Source organism: Physeter macrocephalus, unplaced genomic scaffold (assembly GCF_002837175.3).
Source record: "Physeter macrocephalus isolate SW-GA unplaced genomic scaffold, ASM283717v5 random_587, whole genome shotgun sequence".
In the NCBI taxonomy this organism is placed as follows: Eukaryota; Metazoa; Chordata; class Mammalia; order Artiodactyla; family Physeteridae; genus Physeter; species Physeter macrocephalus.
Window position 1 is genome coordinate 1 of NW_021145925.1, and position 21,689 is coordinate 21,689.

A 21,689-nucleotide genomic window follows, 5' to 3' on the forward strand; every position below is an offset into this window, starting at 1 on the left:
GGACCCCGTATAGGTCCACCCCCAGCTCCTGCCGCTGGACTCGGCTTTGCTTGGTGGCCACGCCCTGCACCAGAGAGAGAAGCTGGGTCACGGAGATGCGGGTGCACAGCCAGGTGGAAGGCGGGACAGGTACGCACCAGCTCTTGAAGTTCCAGCCTCAGTTTCTCTATTTGCCGGTTAAGATAGTTCTTCAGGGCAGCCTGGAATCTTACCATCAGGGGCTAAAACAGTGGAAGAGCACAGCCGGTTACTGTGCTGTCCCCTCCAGGGCTTAGCCTAAATTGCCACAACTCTTGGCAGGGGACGGCAGAAATGACTACCACGCTGGGTGCTCCCCACTTCTGCCCAGGATTCTTGTTCCAGAAGCCACACATTCAAGGCACTTGTGGTCTCATCCTAGGCACTGAAGGACCTGAGTGCAAAATGACCGGGTGGGCTGGGGCAGTGGTCCTGGTTTAATCCCTGGGGCCAGAGGGCAGTGATGAGCAGTGCCTAGGACGCCAGCACCAAATGAACCCTCGGCCCCTTTTCCCAGTGCAACCCTGATCCTTCCCGTGGTACCGGGAGCACCGAGTCTTTCCAAAGAGGTTCATCCCATCAAGACCTGCCCTCCCCACTTGCCAGAGGGGTGGGACACTCAAGGCAGTGGCTATCAGTGGGGCTGATTTTGCGCCCACCCGATACCCAAAGTCTGGAGACATTTCTGGCCGTCACAACTAAGGGGGTGCTACTGGCATTTAGTGGGTGGAGGCCCCAGGGATGCTGCTCAACATGCTACAGTGCCCAGGAAGTCCCCACCACAAAGAGTGATCCGGCCCCAAATGTCTATAGTGTGGAGGCTGGGGAATGCTGACTCTGAATGAATGAACTTAAAGGGAGAATCACCTTTACAAGGTGGCAGCTCGAACCCTGCAGATAAACCATTCAGGGAGCAGGTGAGACCTGAGTGTAGCATTTGCCGGGTGGAGGATGGGCCGTGGAGGCTCCGGGCAGGGCAGGGCAGGGCAGGGCCTACAGGGCAGGTGTAGGAGTGTCTCTAAGTCCGTCTTCGTCTGCATGGGGCAAAAGCAAAACTCCAGAATGTTTCCTTACATGGTTTGGGGCCAAAACCACCAGCTGGGATCTGTCTCCTTCGGCCTCGTCGCTGGCCTCAGACGCCACAGTCTCCACCGGGCCTCCTTCCTCGGCCATGCTTAACTGCTGGATCCCTTCCAGGAATGAGGATGTGGCTCCTTCCCTGGGGTGGGCATCAGGCTCTGGGGGGACGAGTAGGGGGGAACAACAAACATCACCGAGGAGTTAATAGAGAGAGTGCTTCTCTGGAGGAATTATCAGGCAAGGCTGACGCCCAGTTTCGTGCCACATGATGGAAAAAAGAAACAAAAGGCACCCCTTTGGGTTAGGGCTCGCAAGTGCTATTCACAGCATCTTCTGCTCATGAATTTTCTACTAGGTGATTCAACACATTCTGTAGAAAGGATTGCACTTTAAAGGTAGACAAGAAGGAAACACATTTTGTTGATACTTTTTTAATACATAAATAGTGAACAGAAAGGTGGCTTCTTAATGATAGACTAGATTTTTTTTTTTTTTAATGGAAAACAGATATGACTGAAAAGAAATCAGTGAGGCTCTAGTTTCAGCTTTTCTCCCTCCCTGAGCTGGAGAGATCCTGTTGTGTTTCTAACTCCTTTAGATGTGTGCTGTCTGCATGTCGCTTGTGAGTGATGTGAGGCTTTGTTAGCTGGACCATCCACACACACCCATCATATGGAATATAAAAAAACCCAATCTGCTTTCCCACATAGTCAACACTGGGATACCGGAGCCAAGTGGAAAGATAGGGGTGTGCCGGGAAAGCCTTGGAAACTCAGCAAACAGACACATGTTTAGGGGTGAGCTCCCCCGAGACCAGAAGGCAGTGAGACATTTGGCCAGGGCCGTGGGCTGGGGCGTCACCGGATCTTGGTCCAGGCCTGGTTCTGCCACTTACACAGATAGGTTACTTAATGACTCTTAGGGTATCTAAAATGGAGAACAGTGCCCACCTCACTGGGCTAGTGTAAGGATTAAATGAGATAAAACAGAAAAATGCTCCACATGTGCTATCCATATCTGTTAATGATATTTTTATCTTTCGGCTCACAGCCCAACAGGAAACAAGGTAACAGGTGGTGAATGAGTGGCAGCCCTCACGTAGAAGGGCATGTGAAGTGGCTTGTCCCACAATACCTGGCTCCTGCGTGGAGGGGCCCTCGGTAACCAGAGGCGGCTCGTCAAAGTCCAGGGATGTGTTGCTGCTCCCCCGGCTCTGTCCGAGGCGGTGCTGAGCCCCCAGAGGAAAGACCTTCTGCCGGAGCGCTCCCTGGGATTGTTTTTAGAGCAAAAACAACCAAATCTGAATTTATGAGGGTTTAGTCAGGACTAAGGAGTTAATTCATTACAGTGTTCAATTCAACATAGTTGTGGACTTCCCTGGTGGCGCAGTGGTTAAGAATCCACCTGCCATTGCAGGGAACATGGATTCGAACCCTGGCCCGGGAAGATCCCACATGCCGCGGAGCACCTAAGCCCGTGCGCCACAGCTACTGAGCCTGTGCTCTAGAGCCCTCGAGCCACAACTACTGAGCCCACGTGCCACAACTACTGAAGCCCGCGCGCCTAGAGCCCGTGCTCCGCAACAAGAGAAGCCACCGCAATGAGAAGCCCGCGCACCGGGACGAAAAGTTGCCCCGCCCGCCGCGACTAGAGAAAGCCCGCGCGTGCAGCAACGAAGACCCAACGCAGCCATAAATAAGTAAATAAATAAATAAATTTATTTATTAAAAAAAAAAATAGAATATTGTTTGCATAACATTTGGCTTTTGCAAATGGTCAAAACAGAAAACACCTACCGCCACCCCCATGAGGAATCCAGGAGTGGTCTCTTTCTGTCTAGATCCGTAGCAAAGTGTAAATGCTGAGGCATGGGTGTGTGCTGGACGTGGGTTTCTTTACTCCCAAATGCTGCTCTCTCCAAGGATGGTAAGCAACACCTCTGAGCATCCTCTTTATAAAAGGATGCCGGAAAGCCTGAGCCCCGGCCAGGGTCTCCCAAGAGAGCTGTTTCTTCTCTTCTTTCAAACTGTTTCACTTTAGGGACATTTCCATATGAAAAGGTTTTCCCTCAATAGAAGCACCTGGCTCATTTGCTGACAGTAATTACTGCTGCTGATGAATAGGTGAATATTAGTAACAACAGACAATGACCCTGCACAAGACCCTGCAAGGTGGAGGCCAGTCATTTCTGTCATCTGTAGGGAAGCAGCTCACAGAAGCTGAAGCCCTTGCCGAAGTTCGCACAGCCAGCCAAGGGTCATCTCAACGGCCAGCTCCTGTTCTTCCTAATTGTACTTCCTCAGGTGATGCTGCCTCTAGAAATGATTTCTGAGGCATCCAGAACCACAATGACATTAATGGGGGCCCAGAGTCCAAAGCCCACCTCTGGGGTGTCCAGAAAGGGCTTCTCCTAATGAGACGTCAATGAGGTGTCAGAACACGCCGATGACACAGCAGCTTCTACTCCACGATTAAGTTACTTCTTAAGACTGAGAGCTGAGAGGAGAGAAATAGGGTTCTCTCTTTGGGCTTGTCTCTGCCCTTCTGGATGATCAAATTTGGAGACTGTTTCTTCGTGAGTTTTCTAGAAACTAGACTCGAGGATGGAAATTGGTTTTACAGCTCAACAAGTGACCTATACTTCAACACTCCTGGCTATCTTTTCTTTATTTACTTTTTGGCCATGCCTCACGGCTTGTGGGATCTTAGTTCCCCAACCAGGGATTGAACCTGGGCCCTTGGCAATGAAAGAGCAGAGTCCTAACCACTGGACTGCCTGGGAATTCCCAGTCCTGGCTGTCTTAGAAAGGAGGGCACTGTTTTGTTGTGTTAAATTCTTACAAGTGGTTTTGATCATGTACTTGTCATTTGTAATTATAAAGCTTAATTAGGGCTCATCGAATATCGAATTGTGTCATTCTCTAAAGTTATTAACTCTTTTAGGTTTCACAGGGTGGGGAGGGATTGTCACTTCACCGTGCAGAGCAAGAGTGACCGTCTGCCATCACAGCTGCATGCCTCTGGGCAAGGAAGTCCCTTGGCCCCTCAGTTTCCTCACCTGAACTATGGGGATAATAATAGTTCCCACCTCACAGGGTTATTGTCAGGATTCACTGAAACAACACATGTCAAAGGCATTGAAGTGTCCAGCCCAGAGTCCATGATGGAGAAACATTATGCGTTCTCTTCCTGCCCCGCCCTGCCCCTCACTTCCCTTCTAGAACAATCAAACCTAAAGCCAACAGGTTGTCTTGGCCCAGTGTGGGGTGATGAGCCTGGACAAGGTGAGGAGAGCAGGTTCCAGAGACTGTCCCCGAGGTGGGTCATGACAGCACAGGTGTCAGGCCTGGGCCTGCTGAGGAGGGGTCCCGGTGTGGAGAGTCACAGCCCAAACAGTTGGGGCCTGGCCTGGGTGGGGTTGGCCCAACAGGGTGATGAGGGTGTCCACAGTCAGGGTGGCCCAGTGAGGGTGTGTGTCTGAGCCTGAGTGGGGTGAGGAGTGTCCACATGGGGGCAGGGAAGTGTAGTGAGGGTTACATTCGGGGGATTGATCAAATTAATAATATGTTAAGGACAATAGGGACCAGGTCTCCTACTGTTGGAAAAAGGAGTTAAAATATAGAAGGGGAGAAAACTAGCAGGAACCATGTCAATGGTGGTTTGGAATTAGAGACGTTTTGGCGTGAACTACGTGTATGTGTGTATGTGTATGGTGTGTTTGGGGTCGAGGGTTCCGTGAAAAGGAACCAAGCTCCTGGAGAAATGTCTGGTTCTCAGGCTGGGGCAGTCTGTGCCAGAGAACAAGAAAGTGCTTAAAGGATGATGGTGGTTAAAAAAAAAAAGAAAAAAAAAGAATGGTACTGATGTGTCAGAAAGACACAAAGGCCAATTTGAATGGGCTCACTGGTCAAATTGGGAACAATCTGAGCCTCAATATAAATAATGATAGTAATGAATTATAACACAGTGAATGAAATGGGAAACAATGAGTCCATACAGATATGAAAATTTACATGAATAAATTGAAAGCTTAATGAGGAATGGATGTTACCATAGTTTCAGAGTATCCCTCCCACGTTTATCTCAGAATGAAGAGTTGTTTTAATATTTGAAAATCAATCAATGTAACCACCAAATTAACAAACTAAAAAAGAAAAAAACATGATCCTCCCAAAAGACACAGAAAACACTTTTGACAATAGCCAACATCCTTTCATAATTAAAAAAAAATCCACAAACTAGGAATAGACAGAACTTCCTCAACCTGACAAAAGGCATCTATGAAAACCCACAGCTAACGTCGTATGCAACTGTGATGACTGAAAACGTTCCCCCTAAAATCTGGAAAAAGGATGTCTGCTCTCACTACTACTATTTGACATTGTACTGGAGGTTCTAGTCAGTGCAATCAGACAGTAAAAAGAAATAAAGGGCATCCAGATTGGAAAGGAAGAAGTTAAACTGCCTTTTTTCACAGACAACACAATCCTTTTTGTGAAAAGTCCTATGGATTCTACAAAAAAAAAAAAAAAAAGCTGCTAGACCCAACAAGGGTGATTAGCAATGTTGCTGAATATAAGACTGATATACAAAAATCAATTGTATTTCTATAAATTAGCAACAAACAATTGGAAATCATTTATAATGGCATCAAAAAATGCAAAATAGGAAATTCCTTGGTGGTCCAGTGGTTAAGACTCCACGCTTCCATTGCAGGGGGCACGGGTTTGATCCCTGGTCTGGGAACTAAGATCCTGCATGCCACACAGCGTAGCCAAAAAAATAAATAAATAAAAAGTAAAATAAAATATTCCACAAATTCTTTTAAAAAATGCAAAATATCTAGGGATAAACCTGACAAAAGATGTGCAACAGCAGTACACATTTCTGAGAGCAGTAAGAAGTCCTAAAACAATAGGACTGTAATCTGTTGTTGTTTTTTTTCATTTGAAATAAATATTCACTTTCCCATCTTAAACCAAAAAAGCACCTTCTCACACAGTGTTTCTTAAATGCCTAGGGGTGAGGGGTATCTTTACAGTGGATAAGGCTGACACTTGTTCATCAAGTGATCCAAGCCAACATCATCCATAATGGACAAGCTGAAACGATGCATCACCTGACAGGACACCAGAACACAGCATCCTTCTGTGACATTCCTGCCGAAGGATCATAAACCAAACCTGGAAACCTGGAAATACCAGGCAAAGCCAAACTGAGGGACATCCTACTAAATAGCTGGCCTGTGACCTTTAAAAGTGTCAAGGTCATCAAGGTCAAGGACAGATTGAGAAGACTAAAGAAACTGGGCAGCTGAAGGCAACAGGCAACTCTGAACTGGAGCTCTGCTATAAAAGACATTACTGGGACATTTGGTGAAGGAGGCCTGAGGATGATTGCGTAATGTAATATAATTTCTTGATTTTGATAGTCATTATATTGTTGTTTGTGGGAAACATACATGGAAGCATTGGGCGGCAACGGGGTATCAGATCGACAGCTTACTCTCAAATGCTTAAAAAAATTAAAAGTTCTTCTACTCCAATTTTTCTGTAAGTCTGTGCTTGCTTAAAAATTAAAAAATGAGGGGACATCCCTGGTGGTCCAGTGGTCAAGACTTCGCCTTCCAATGCAGGGGGTGCGGGTTCGATCCCTGGTCGGGGAGCTGGGATCCCACATGCCTCTTGGCCAAAAAAACCCCAAAACATGGAACAGAAGCAATATGGTAACAAATTCAATAAAGACTTTAAAAATGTCACACAAAAAAAAGTTTTAAAAAAATTTAAAAGTGAAAACTATAAGAATGTAACTATTGTCATTATCTAGAACTGCACTGTCCAGTATGGTAGCCACTTGTAACAATTGGTTATATAAATTTAAATTAGAATCTTCAAAAAATTAAAAATTCAGTTCCTCCATCTCCCTGGCCACATTTCAAGTGTGCTATAGCCACACGTGAGTAATGGGTACCATATTGGACAGAGCAGATAAAGAGCATTTCCGTCATCATGCAGAATTTTACTGGACGGTGCTGCTCTAGAGACTGGACACCTAGATGCCCTTACATGGAATGTTCCCAACTTGGGTTTGGGAACAGCAAGGGAGGGTCCAGAAACTCTTGGCATTTGATGGTAGATCCTGAGACCTAAGTTTACTAAGGCATTTCTAACAGGGATTGCAATGTGAATTATTTATAGTGTACCCTGAGTTCCTCACATAGGGGTACAAACAACTTGAGCAGTAAAACACTTGTGTAAAACAGACCTCAGGCTACTCACCGATTCCTGGTCCATTTGCTCAGATGAGCCTGATACTTGCTGGGAGGGCTCTGTGGAGATGACTCCCACTCCTCTGGATTTGGATGGGCCGGGGGCCTCTCTCTCTTCCAGATCTGTTTTCCTCCTTGCTCTTTCATGCCGGCATGTGGGGCCAACTTCATCTCTGGCGACCTCCCCAGGACTGATGTCTGAGTATGCCAGATCTGGAGAAGTGACTTCCCCTTCAGGGGCTGTGGCTTCAATATCAGATTCTAACTCCTCTTCAAATTCGAATTCCTCTTCCGTTTCCATTTCCCCTTGGATTTCAACTTCCTCGTCATCTTCATCTTTCCCCTGGGCTGTGACTTCCCCATCATTTTTGATTTCCCCTTCTGAATGCTCTGTAGCACCCTCAGTTTCTTCATTTCTCTGGTCACTGCTCTTCTCTTTCGGTGATACCTGTAGCCATGCAGCAGGAAAAAAATCAGGATACAAAGTATAAAGGTTCTTGTGAGGTTTTATTCTTAATAAGGTAATTACACCAATGGGAAAACTGCAGCTACACACTCTAAGCATTGCTAGGAGATTATGTTTCATGCTTTAATTCATCTGCTCTCTGTTTTTGGTAATTATTTTGCATCCTTCATTACAGGAAATGACCTCTGAAAAACTCAGGGCAATCTAACTGTAGGATATCCGAGGCATTCCTGAAGAGCCACCAACATTTCAGAATGGGGTGGAAGGAAACTGAGCTTCTCTGCAAATGACTTGAGTCTGTTCTAGAGCAAGGTCATAGGATCATCGTACAATTTTCTTGAGAAAGTCTGAACTCTCTTTAATTCTTAGTAAATACAGCCCAGAATAATTCATCCCATAAGGAACTTTACCCTGTTGCCTTCATGATTCTGGTCCTCTTCTCCTTCAGAAGATTTGCCTTCCAGGTGAGACCTGGTGGCAGAGAAACAATTTAACAGTTTCAAATAACATCTTTCTTTTTCTTGACATTTATCACCTCTTTGATGTCTGTATATCTACTTATTTACTTGTTAATTATCTGCCTTCCCTCTAGGCTGATGGCCATGACTTTGTCACTAACACCAGCACTAGATCATGCCTGTCACGTGGCACAAAAGAGTCACTCCAAAAATGAATGAAAAATGCAATTATCGAAACATTAAAGGAACAGGTAGATTACGCCAGAAAAGTCACCTTAAATATACCTCTGTCTGTGACAAAACTGGGGAAAATAAACACAAAATAAGAGAAAATTGTACAAAAAGGACAAATACTCTAGAAACTCTTGGTTAGTTTCCCCGTGAATTTTTTTTTTTTTTTTTGGCCATGCCTCAGAGCACGTGGGATTTTATAATAGTTCCCCAACCAGGGATCAAACCCATGCCCCTTGCAGTGGAAGTACAAAGTCTTAACCACTGGACCGCCAGGGAAGTGCCAGTTTCCCCATGATGTAGACAGTACAAGAAAGTGAATTTTTAAATTGTTTTTTTCTAATTAGAAAAAAAACTATATTTTTTTAAAAAGTAAAACTAATACAGAAATATATGACAGATAATGAAAATCCCCTGTGACTTCTCCTCTCCTTCTCAAGATAACCAGTGGTAAAAGTAAGAGATTTAAGGGTATCTTCTTTCAAATATTTTTCTATGCATTTAAAGCCACCCACCCACCCAAATTAGAGATCACACTGTATATACTGTTTTGCATTTAGTCTTTTCATTTATTGTAATCTGGACTTCTTTCCATGTCAGTACATGTAGACCTACCTTAAAAAAAAAAAGAAAAGAAAAAAAGAAACAATACAGCAGTGTCTAATGTAAAAGGTTAAATTCTTTAAAATAGTTTCTATCTTTTTAAACAAAGCATAAGAGAACAGAGGCCTGGTGGCGGTATTTTTACCTTACTACGGTCTATCTGTGTGCTCAAGGCATTCACGGTGGGGCTGCCTGACCATAAGGACCCCGGCCCATCGCCTGCCACCTCCAACCCTGGTGAGGGGGAGGGAGGCGGGGGGCTGGGGAGACCCCTGCTCTCAGGGCTCTGTAGCAGGGACTACCAAGCACAGTGGTTGTCATGGTTACTGTGGGACAAGCAAGTCCCGGGTTTCAGCGAGTGGAGTGCCCGGAGCGAGGGGAAAAGGGGAGGGTACGGGAGAGGACAAAGGGACGCGAGGTGAGAAGGAGAAGGGCGCGCAGGAATGTGGGGGTGGCCGGGGAGGGCAGGAAAGGCCCAGAGGGTGGGGGTGGCAGGGGCAGAGGAGAGGGGAAAGGGGCATGGAAGGGAAGGGGCGCCTAGGGGGCTGTAGAAAGGGGGAGGCGTGGGGGCTGCTGCGAGACCCAAGGTCTCTAGGCCCGCTTACCCGCCAGCCCGGCCGCCAGGCTCCGCCATCTCCTGTTGCTACGCGACGCCGTCAACATCCGGCTGGCGAGGACCACGCGCTGGGCGTGCGGGGCGGACGGCCTTTGTGCCATTTATGTGCATTAGAAACACGGAACATCTAACTATGTAAATATATTAAAGGATAAATACGCATTTTCTCCATCTTTATCTCTAAGACCGAGCTCTATCCCTCCTGGCTCAGTTTCTGTAAAGCGACAAACATATCAACGTGCGTCCAGCTGGGCAACTCCGGCTCCCCGGGGGATCGCGCAGGGCACTCGGGGAGCCGGGACCTGGGACGGCTAAGTGCCCTGAGGGTGGCAGGCGGAGGTAGGGGCACGAGGGGCTCCGGAGCCGGCTGCACCTTCGTATGCCGAGACCCCTCCTAGTGCCCGCCTGTCCATCTCCAGACCTGGAGGGCTCAGCACCCCTTTCCCGGGGTTCCTGCGAAGAATTCTTGGCGGAAGAGGGATGCCCCGTGGCCTCCTGATGGGTGGTGTTCTTTTCCTACCTCAAAATAGGAAAAACAAACGCCGAGGGTGGAACAGAGAGGGCGAGCACGCACGTGGAGCGTCCTAGGGGTTCTGCCTTCACTCTGGGGGCTCGGGGCTTCCCTCCGGGTCAAAGTCCTGGGGCCGGAGGCCCAGGCGGGCGGTGAGGCCCGGAATGGGATGCGGGCGGCCGGGCCGGGTCCTGGGGTCGGAGGGCGGAAGGTGACTTGGGCAGTTCCGCGGCCGGGTTGGAGCCCGTTTGGGACCTGGGGGTTGGGGGGCTGGCCTGATTGGGCCGGGGGCCGGGTTGGGCCGGGGGGCGGGCCGGGGGCCGGGCCTCGCCTCGCGTCCCCGCCCCACCGCTCCTCACAGGCGGCGGCGGCAGTGGCGGCGGCGGCGGCTCCGGGAGCCGGCGCGGATCCGGCCCCCGGTGCGGGGCCCGGGTGGGTATCTGGGGCAGGCCGGGGGCCGCGGGGGCGGGGTCTGAGGGGCCCGCGGGGAACCGGGCACAGCCCCTCCGCCGGACGGGGTGGGGGCGCGCGTGGGTGCGGGACCCGGGTGGGTATCTGGGGCAGGCCGGGGGCCGCGGGGGCGGGGTCTGAGGGGCCCGCGGGGAACCGGGCACAGCCCCTCCGCCGGACGGGGTGGGGGCGCGCGTGGCGCGTGGGCCTGCAGCCGCGGGGCCCGGGAGGGGCCGGGGTCTGGCCGCAGCCCAGAGGTGCAGGGCCGGAGCAGGAGCCGGGCGGGCAGGAGCACGCCGGATCACGCGGAGAGATCCCTGGGCCCCCTCTCCGCGGCGGATGCGGGCCCCTGGGGCCGGGAGTGGGCCTACTTCGGGAAGAATCGGTCTCTGCCTGTCTGGAGCTTTGGGCCGGAGAACTTGCGGTCTTTGTCTGGCTGGTCGTCAGAGCACGCGAATGAGAAGTTGTGGGGGCCCGCCGTTCGCCGACACAGCCCCCTAAAGTGTGCATTCCATCCGCACAGCGCGCGCGCTTAGCATTCCCGGCTTAGGGTTGGTGGTCCGGCTGTTTAAGAGCCGCATGTCAGGAAACTCACTTCCTTTAGGCTCGGGCTCTTCCTCCTGTTCTTTTCTTTTTAAAAAAAAAGAAAAGAAAAGAAAAGAAAGAAAGAAAAAGAAGGAAAATTAAAAGGATAAAAAAATAGGCAATTTAAGATTGCTAAATATAACCTAAGGAACGCTGCCAGAAGCGGTGAATCTTGAAATCCTGTTATTCCCACACTCGGAAGTTGGTGTCATATGTTGGCCACAATCTAGTTCAGATTCTATTCAAAAATAGAAAACGACATAATACGTTCACTTTTCTTACCGTGAAGTTTGTTTTACTGCCTCCTCAAGTTCATGGGAGAAGCTGGGTTGGTTGGCCAGCCCCTGTGACTGGTCCCACCGACCCTTCTTTACCACCTGCAGGCACCAATTCTTTAATTTGGAAAGAAGAGGGGAATGGTTCTCAAAAAACGGCCATGTGATGGAGCATATTATCAAAGGGCAGGTGCAAAGGCCCAGTTTTGTGAATTCCATTCTAAATCTGTCACAGATTGATTAGAGAACTTTTAAAAAAATCTGTGTGTTAGTTTTAGAAATTCCTCATTAGTAACATTAATGTTTAATTGATTAGCAAACATTAAACACTTTTAAGAACCAGGAAAACTTTTGCAAAGAAAGGATTATTAAGGTTAGGAATGCATTTCAGTATTAACTGTGAAGCTCGTTCATGGCTATTCATTGTTGGTATTCGGAGGCTGGTTCTCTGCTGAGTACGCTTGGCTTGTGGAGTGTTTATGGTGAGCAGTCTCAGAATATGACTAAGGAAAGTTCTTATCAGTGGAATTTTTTAATCCTCCAGACATGATGATTGTATAGCTTCTGATTATCATGCATGAATTCACTGAACCCACTAAACACACCCATAAAGTCAGTACTGAGGTTATTCCCATTTTACAGGTGGGAACACTGACACTTAAAGTAAATTCCCCAAGTTCACACATCCAGGAGTGACAGTAATAGAGGCCTTGGGCCCAGGATGCTCCAGCTCCAGAAAACCACTGTACCACACTGCCTCCCCTCTTGTAACTGGCCCCTATGATTCACATGCACACACTCTCCCTGCCCCGCTTTTTGTAGACAAATAACATGGTTCACTCTGCCAAGTGATTCATAAACGTGCAAGAGAGTGGGGACTAATCCATGTCACCACTAGCTGCTAATATCAGTTCAGTTTAGTCTGTAAAGAGCTCCCTAGGCCTCAGTGTAAAGGCATCTGAGAAGACAGCCACTGGGTTTGCAGAACCCTACCTACAAATGTGCTGGTCTCCCTGCCTCAGGCTTTGGGTAGCTCAGTGCACTGGTTAAAAACATGGCCTCCAAATGTAGACTGCTGGGTTCAAATACCAACCCTGGTACATAGTACTGACTTAATATCTCTGTGCCTTGTTTTCTGCATCTGTGAAATGGGGGTAATACCACCTACCACAAAGTTCTGTTGCAACAATTATCTAAAATACCTAGTACCTGGCACATTTGAAGTGCTTATTATTATAAATTTTTAATTATTATTAATGATGATCATTTGGATTTTTCACATTTAACTAGATTGGTAAAAACGTTTGGTTTTGTTTTTTGGTTCCATGTGTATGTGGGCCATCAGATGGAAAGCTAATCATAAGCAGAAGTGGAATTCTCCATTTAGGTATATTTACATTCTTTTTTTTTTTTTTTGTGTGTGTGTGTGTGTGGTACGTGGGCCTCTCACTGTTGTGGCCTCTCCCGTTGCGGAGCACAGGCTCCGGACGCACAGGCTCAGCGGCCATGGCTCACGGGCCCAGCCGCTCCGCGGCATGTGGGATCTTCCCAGACCGGGGTACGATCCAGTGTCCCTTTCATCGGCAGGCGGATTCTCAACCACTGCGCCACCGGGGAAGCCCTATATTTACATTCTTATCTTTGTAACTTTGTGGGGTGCTGGGTCCCTGTGGGCTGTCCAGGGACCAAGGTGATCAGGTTGCCTGGCAACACAAATATGTAGTAGAGATTTTAACTTGTCCCCCCACATCTGGCTGAGGGTCCCCAATTTTGTTATTTACAAGACTGAATCCTCTCCTGTAAGATTAGTGAATTAATTTCGTACAGTGGTACAGTTGGGGAGGATGGCTTTAAACATGATGGATTTGTAGCAGTGGAGTGGAGTGGAGTGGAGCAGTGGTTTTATTGGTGTACGTTGTATTGTACATTGTTCTATTGTATCTGTATTAGGTTGATGAATACAATGTAATACAGATACAATAGATGAGGCCAATGCACATACTTTCCGCTCCAAAAAAAAAAAAAAAAATTGGAGCAATAATATAGGAAATCTTTTCCCATTCAGTTCGGTGCTGTTGGTTTTGATGCTACCGACCACCCACGTACCCTTTGGGCACCTGGTCTTGCATCTCTAATAAATCTGCTTTGATGAGCTGTCTGATGATATCTGATATGAAGCATGTCCTTTACTCCAATCTTCTGAACTGATAAAGACATCCTCAGAGAGGAGAGAAATCAGGTCACTTGCAACTAAGTTCAACGTCTGCCTGTGGTAGCTTCAGTCATACAGCTAGCACAAGGAAAGAACAGAAAGAACCCAAATTCATTATCCAATCTGAATGGCACGCCCTTCTCTGCCTGAGCCTTGGGCAGGGAGTCTGAGCAGGTGTTTAGAGTTGATGTACAAGATGAGGAATCTGTATGGACTCACCTGACCACATATAGAGATGTGGCAGTGTCTTTTCCATGCTCTTTCTGGATTGGCTCCTATAGAAACCACCATAACATGGGTGCACCCTGAGCCTGTGTCCGCACCTGCTTGCACACCTTGGTGTATGTGCTGGTTTTCCACTGAGTGACCCTGATCCTGATTTCAAGAATCTGATAAATTGGTCTTTACACTTTCCGGCGTTGGAATCGGAGCTAAGCGCGTACTTAACAGATGGCATTGGACACCCTTTCATTTTTCAATTTCTGTAGCTAAAATGCTTTCCCTGAGCAAGATTGGTTGTGTTGCATTCCAGGGGTGTTGTCAGTACATTTCCCCCCTGTTTGACTTCTGTTTTGTGGTACATTAGCTACTCCTTTGCCACAGACAGTGAGAACCTCTGTGTGTTAAAAGTTTACAGGCACAGTATAGAAGTCAGACGCACCTCATCCACTGTGGGGTCGGTCATTGCTTTCCTGGCTGGATCTGCACTTATCCTTGCCTTTTGGGTATAGTCCTTCCTTGGTCCTCAATCCTGACTCATCTTTAAGTCTGTTTCTTCTTGCAGGCCCCCCTTCCTTGGCTCTCTGAGGGAAATGGTATTGGGGGGTTTGCTGTCGAGGGGCACAGGCAGCAGATGGTTTCTCTCGGGAGAGGCAGAGGCTTTGGGACTTGCCAGGCAGTGGTGACAATTGAAGTGACAACTGGACAGTTGGAAGAGGAAAGTCACAGCTAAGCAGGCCACCAGACCTCCCCTCACCCTCGTTTCTGAAACTGTCTTCTCCAGTTATGGCCTCCTGAAGGTCCTTTTTCCTTATGGCAATTAGCCCAAGCCTCCGGCTCTGGAGTTGATGCCCTAAGCGTCATTCCTTCAATTTAACTGCAAGTTGATTGTGTTGGTCCTCATTTCTACCCAGAGGCCCCACCCACGGCAGTCCTATCTCTGGGCCACAATCTTTTCCTTGTGAATCCTGAATGCATGTGCAGCAAATGTATTTCTCTTCTGCAATAATCCCATAATTTGAAGTTAAATACAACTGAGAGGAGGGGTCATATCATCTCACAGGTGTCTTATCTGGGCAATGAGCCTGAAGGAGATCCACCTTTCCCTAAGAACGGGGTTCCTGATCTGCAGGATTTATATCACCCAGTGAACCTCAAAGCTCGGGGTTCCCAAAAAGACTGTGGTGCATGTGCCTGGTTCTGGGACGGTAGAGAGAGCTGGAGCTTCCTGCGAGGTGTGTTAGCAGCAGATGTTTTGTGGGAGGAAAACGATCCTTGTTTGCGTGTGTCTGGCTCGTGTTTAAGATGGCATTGCCTTGTCCCATCTCTGTGTTGATTGGGCTTTGAGGGCAAAGCAGATGAACCGGTTTCTCCCAGCCACATGGCAGGTGACCAGAGCTCAGGGCATTTTGCTCCTGAGCAGTGTGACAATGACAAGGCCAGGGGAAGAATCACCTGTGGGCTTTGCCCCATGATACGTCCCCCTAAGGATGCAGTGGCCCCACTCCCTACCTGCCTCCCCCTAGCTGCTGCGAACAGCTGTAACGGTGGGCGTGGGCTGCGACCCTCAGGTGTGTAGGAGCTGCCAGCTTGTGAGCTGCTAGGACCGCACCTGTCCTGCTGACCCAGGGTGGCCCTGAGGCAGGCACACAGTACAGAACAGTGAACGGGAGAAGTCTGGGCAGAGCGTTTCTGCAACTGGCTCCAGGCTGCCCTGTTTCTTTGGTCTCACTAGGAAGGTTCAAGAGACGTTTGCGCCTTTGCTCTATTTGTTTTCCCATTTGGGAATTGATGGAGCCTCCAGCACAGGAACCAAGGCTCTAGCACTGGTCTGTGTGCAGCTTTTCTCTGTCCTGTCCTGCTGCTCCTTCAGAGACACGGAAGCCAGGTCTCCCCTCTGCAGGGTCTAGGCCTGGGTAGTGGCTCTCAATGGGGGTTTGATGGTCAGTGGAGATAGAAGGCCCAGCCTACCACAGGTGTAGTGTGGTCGGCAGAAGAACAGTCCCCACAGATGTCGCTTCCTAGTTCTGGGAACCTGTGACTGTATTAGGTCACGTGGCAACAGGGATTAAAGTCGCAGATGGAATTAAGCTTGCCAATCTGGTGACTCTGAGGTGGGGAGATTGTCCTGGATTATCCAGTGGGACCGTGTCATCCCAGGGTCCTTGAAAGTGGAAGAGGGGGCCCAGAGTCAGCGTCAGAGTGATGCCCTATGAGGAAGACTCCACTCACATTGCCGGCTTTGAAGGAGGAGGAAGGGGCCACGAGCCAAGGGATCTGGGCGGGTTCCAGAAGCTGGAAAAGGCAGGAAGACAGATTGTCCCCTGGAGCCTTAGGAAGGAACACAGCCCTGCTGACACCTGAGTTTAGCCCAGTGAGACCTGGGTTGACTTCTGGCCTCTGGAGTTGCCAGATAATACACCGTTGTTTTAAGTCCCTGTTTTTGTGGTGACTTGTTACGGCAGCCATGGGAAACCAATACACTGGAGATAGAAGTGCTTTGTGAAGGAAGTGGGAGGGGAGACTTGTGTCTCTTCTAAAGGGTGTCATTTCTTCATCCGTGTTTTGCTCATTTCTGGCTTTTGGTAACTTTGCCTCTCTGTCTAGGAGGACTCTCCTTCCCTGGATATAAATCACCAAATCTTGGGGGACGAATTTTGGGTAATAGATGCCTTAACTGGAAACATTAGCTAGAGGAGAGCCCCACCCCTCACTGCCTCTGGGCCAAGTGTCAGTGGCCAAGTGGCCCCTAGGGGGAGGGAGGAGGGAACGTGTGTGGTTAACAGCAGGCCTGCCGCTGCCCACTGGCTCCAACCCAGCAGCAGGGCCAGTTCTGAACAGGGCTGTGAAAGAAGAAATCTGCTACCCTTCCCAGCCCCAGCTACTTCTCTTGGGGCTACTGCCGTTTCTGACATCTTTCTCCTGCAACCACCACCAAATCCCCCTCCTCCTGGAAGCAAACTTGAGCTACCTTCATCGCCAGTGTAACTTACTGCTGCAAGCAACAGAGCGCCAAGAATAGTTCTCAAAGGTGTTCTAATTCTTAAAGACTTGCAGGTTAATAGGAAAGAATGACTCCCTAGTCAGGGAGTTTCTGCAGAGAGTCTTTTGTTTTATGAGGGTGTGTGTTTTTTCTGGGGGGAGGCCAAGTTGATCTTTCCTTTGAATCACACAATAGCCTATTTTGCAAAAATGTCAGTGGTCGCTGACAGCTCAGAGCAGCACAAAATTCAACTGTAATCAGGTGTCGATCAGAGATGGTTAAAAGCCAGCACTGGCATTTTTATTTTATACCTTTTAAAATCATTGCCCTTTTTTTTTGTACACCCAAGCTAACGCACATTCCAGATCTTGGCCTGACTCCATCTCTGTATTCCTTGTGCCAGCTGCCAGGTTGGCATCGCTCTCCTTTCCATCAACAAAAACATGGCATTTGGAACTCTACTGAAAATGGCACTCTGGTAGGCCCTTCATAAAAAGATCTTCTCAGAGATATCTTGGACTCAGGAACTTATAATCTAAAATCAACAATATTGATGAAGACATAACCATTTTAAAGTAATGATATTTAGTGAACGCATTCGAGGAGAATGAGGTTTTTAAAATCATTGTCACCGATCTACCTGGAGATGTTTCTCTATCCACCTTCATCTCTCAGAATTTGGGGTGAGGATTTGTAATATTCGTACAAAGTGCTTTGAGCATCTCGAGCTGCTATTTTGATTTCAATTAACTCTAAGTCCTTACTAGAGATGTGAAAAGTCAGATAGCTGTTTCTGGCTACAGGCTTCACTGGTTTTGTGTGTTTTAGGATCTCTGCTGATGGCATTTAAAGATTGTGCTATGTACCCTGGTCCCCTACTCTATCTGGGTAATAAGAGAATAAGTCTGGCCCGTAGAAAGGCCCCAGACCTGTGAAGGGGACCTAGGTGTTCTGCTTGCTCTGAGTTCTGTACCCGGCAGCCTTTCTGGAGCACAGTTTTCTGGTCTCCCAGGGAGGTGGGGATCTCTGTTCCCTGCAGGACACCGGGTCCCTAAGGTAATGGGTGTAAACTGCTCTGCACATTGGATCAAGAACCATTCAAGGTCGTGTGTCTTACGGATTCAAGGACGTTAGGAAGATCTCCCATCAGGTTGTTTGGTCTTTGCCAGGCCCTGGCATTGCTGCTGGCAGCCTGCTGTCAGTGCAGGGACCAGAGCTCCCTTTGTTGCCGGCCTCGAGCTCCCTGTCCTTTTCCTTGCCTCCATCCACACGATTCCACCTCAGTCTGGCCTCTTTGGGTGCAAGCTTCCTGGTCCCAAACGTCTTTTTAAAAAATTAATATATTTTATTTTTCAGGACAGTTTTAGGTTTACCAGAAAATGAGCAGGAAGTACCGAGAGTCCATATACCCTCTCCAAGTTCCACTGTTATTATTTTTTCATTGTGGTAAAGTACACACAGCAGATTTTGAATACTGACCACTTTGAAGTGCACAGTTCTACAGCATTAAATGCATTCTCATCCTTGCACGGCCATCACCCCCATCCATTCCCAGGACTCTTCCCTCCTCTCCACCTGGGCCTGCTCCTCTGGCCGGGAGCTGTCCCCGTGCACCTGCTCCTGCTTCTCCTGGTGGCGTCTTCCAGACAGCCCCTGTCATCCCAGCCCGCAGTGCAGGCGCCAGGCCCTTGATTAGCTCTGCCTCCCTCCCTCCCAGTCTCCCCTCCATTGTATGCGCCTCTTGGAGGCATCAGGCCTCCTCTGTGCCTGGACATCACCCTCTTCCTTGGCCTGAGCCCCAGCCCTGACATCCTTTAAGGATCGCCTCCACTGTTTCCTTCAGAGCCCTGCCCCTTATGTCGCGCTCCCCAGAAACCTTTCAGCTGCGCCTCCTGCGGGCTGTGATGTGGACCCGTCACATGCCCCCCACAGAGCCCATGAGTGCCCTGGAGGAGACAGGGTGCCCCTCCCAGGCTGCCCCTGTTTCTCTGGCCCCACCCCCTGCCCTGTCCCCAGCCTGTTAAATCCCGTGGGAGTGCCCAGTTAGGACATAGCCTCAGGGTCAGGAGAGGGGGGCACGTGTGCAGAGGGTGCCCACGGGAGCCTGTAGGTGGGGCATGAAGGCAGGGTTGGGTAGAGCAGGGGCCTGGGGCCCCAAGGCCAAGACCTTTCCCCTCTAAGGCAAACTGTTGAAGCCCGAGAGCCAGCCAACAGGGGCTGGGAGAGGGATGCAGTTTGGGCCCCGCAGGGGATGCAGCTGGTCAGGGAAGTGAGGGGAGCAGGTGCTGGGGGCAGGCCCTCCTCGTCCCTACCCTGCTCCACTGAATCCCCTCCCCAACCCTCCCCCAGCCTCTGGCCTTCTTCCTCTCCACCCAAGCTACTGCCCATCGGAAGCCCAGACCTGTGCTCTGCTCCGGACGCAGCTTCAGCAGGGCAGTGGTCAGCACACAGGGAACGATCCCAGCAGTGGGCAGTGAAGGTCCTGGATGGCTAGACCTTAGAAATCTAGGAATATGACTTAAATGACAGTATAGAGGGGCCTGTTGCTTCCCAAGATGGGGTTTTGGTCAGGTGGATCTAGAGACCCTAGGGGAGCTGGGCTCTGTCTCTGCACGTCTGTGGCTTATCTGAAGAAGGAGCCCCATGACTCTGACCATTAACCTTCCCACCATCCTGGGTTCGTAGGAACACCCCTGAAGGACAGGCAGGTCCACAGAGAGCTGCCCTGGGCCAGACCACGATTAGTCAAGTCTCGTTGCCAGACCAGTGGGCACTGGAGCCCAGGGGCCTCCCCTCAGGGTGTCTCTGCAGGCAGTTCTCCAGACCTGCTGCTTCCAGCCCACGTCCCTGGACACAGAGCTGCACGTTCCTCTACTCCGGGTGACACGTGGGCTAGAGCCATGTTTATTAACCCAGTGACAGATAGGCCCTGGGCTGCCAGTGAGGAGAGGCCTTCTGCAGCCTTGGATCCACCCAACACCCACCCCTTAATCCTGTTTAACATCCAACTGGTGACAAACCAGGGGATGCACAGGGGGGTGGCCGTGGGCAGCCACTGACGTGTCATTAATTTGTGCTGATAACAGCACAGCCTGAGCGTCAGAGGGGCTGGTCTACCTTCCGTCAGAGCCCAATTCTCCACCTTACTCCGAGGGTGGAGGGGAGCAGTAGGTGAATGGTTCCCCATCTCAAATGGGGATGGTGTCACCTGGGCGCCCCTCTCCCCCAGACCTGCTGGGTCAGAGTGTAGGGGTTTGCTCAATGAGTTTCTTCAAGCCCCCTGGTTTGGAGAAGCACTGAATCAGATGACCTTAGAGCCTCTGGGCACCAGTGCTGTTTCAGTCGAGCTGTGCTTTTTTAGCAGGCCCTGCTTGATGTGGGGCAACTGCACCCGAAGGGCATTGTCCTGGGCTTTGGACGGGGAGGGCCTCCATTCTCATCTGGGAGGTAGCCTGGCAGCAACTGTGCTCTTTGGGATTCTTTTCCTTCCCTTTCTTCTGACAGGGTGGGGGGTAAACTCAGATTTATATTCACCAGCTGGAGGACTCGGATAGGACTGCCAAATTAGGACGCTGCCAACTCGGATGGTGGGAGCCGAATAGAAATTCACAGTGAGCAAGGAACCCAGCCTCTGCTGATGCGCAGGTCGTCGCCTTCCCCACGGTGGTCAGCTACAGGACACGAGCTGTGATGGTGGAGCTGGGGGCTGTGTTGGGGGGGACTGTGGTCCCACGTGGTAAAGAGGATGACAGGTGATCGTCGCTCCCCACCTGGACGGAGGTGAGGGGCCCCTGGCAGGACCCGCTGGGTGTGAGGCATTCTGGACCCACGGGCCTTGCGTTGTGAATAGCAACAAGCCATCTCTTTAAACAGAAGCAAAATAAGGCAGTAAGGGGGATTCGAGGGGAAATTACTGCAGGGGTTGGGGATGCAGGCAGGGAGGGTGTGTTTGGAGAGCTTGCTCTAGGCTCCTTCCTTTGGCTCAAATGAGGAAGCTGCGGCCGGTGGGCCCCTGGAACGTCTGGGGCCTGAGGAGGGCAGCTCTGGCTGGTCTCAGTTACCATCTCAGCTGCCGATGAGCAGAGCCCGGTTTACAGTACAAGCCGGCCTGTAATGAGAGTGATTCTCACTGGAGCGTGTTGGTAGTGTGAGAATCATGTGTGTCCATCACGTGTGCAACGTGGGAGAAGACGAGAGGGTGCAGACCAGAGCACGGACCAGGCCACGCAGGTCTCTGGGTCATTGCTAAGGGCCCCCTCCTTTTAAATTTCCCTTAAGATTTTACATGACACGCACCCCAGCTTTATTAAGCTATATTGATGTCCCTATTTTTATCAAGTAACAGTACACAGTAAAAACAGGAAATAGCGATAAAAACAACATAAACACTCATTCAGTGAGCTGGTGCGGCCTTTTCAGGTAAATGTATACTTTGAATTAGGCTTTTTGAAATATCAGAAGTAGTTCATTGAAAATGGACAGCAAAAGAAAATTAGATGAAAATATAAGCCAGCAGGTGTCCCTGGTGGCGCAGTGGTTGAGAGTCCACCTGCCGATGCAGGGGATACGGGTTCGTGCCCCGGTCCGGGAGGATCCCACATGCCGCGGAGTGGCTGGGCCCATGAGCCATGGCCGCTGAGCCTGCGCGTCTGGAGCCTGTGCTCCGCAACGGGAGAGGCCACAACAGTGAGAGGCCCGCGTACCGCAAAAAAAA

The 21,689-nt window shown here is 49.7% G+C and overlaps 2 protein-coding genes across 2 annotated transcripts in view; one reads left to right on the plus strand and one right to left on the minus strand.

Moving 5' to 3' along the window:
• Positions 1-3: 3 nt before the first annotated feature.
• Positions 4-10,479, minus strand: LOC114485155 (coiled-coil domain-containing protein 40-like; the record flags this gene model as incomplete). Its single annotated transcript, XM_028485992.1, has 7 exons — positions 9,730-10,479; positions 8,243-8,303; positions 7,377-7,814; positions 2,233-2,365; positions 1,093-1,256; positions 138-221; positions 4-64 (listed from the first exon to the last, which is right to left on the minus strand). Coding segments are annotated over exons 1-7 (970 nt in total), but the record flags the coding sequence as incomplete, so codon positions are not given.
• Positions 10,480-10,605: 126 nt separating this feature from the next.
• Positions 10,606-21,689, plus strand: part of LOC114485156 (TBC1 domain family member 16-like) — a 20,985-nt gene continuing 9,901 nt past the window's right edge. The window contains exon 1 of the mRNA XM_028485993.2: positions 10,606-10,683. The gene's annotated coding sequence lies outside the window, so the exon portion shown is untranslated. The remainder of the gene's footprint in view (positions 10,684-21,689) is intronic.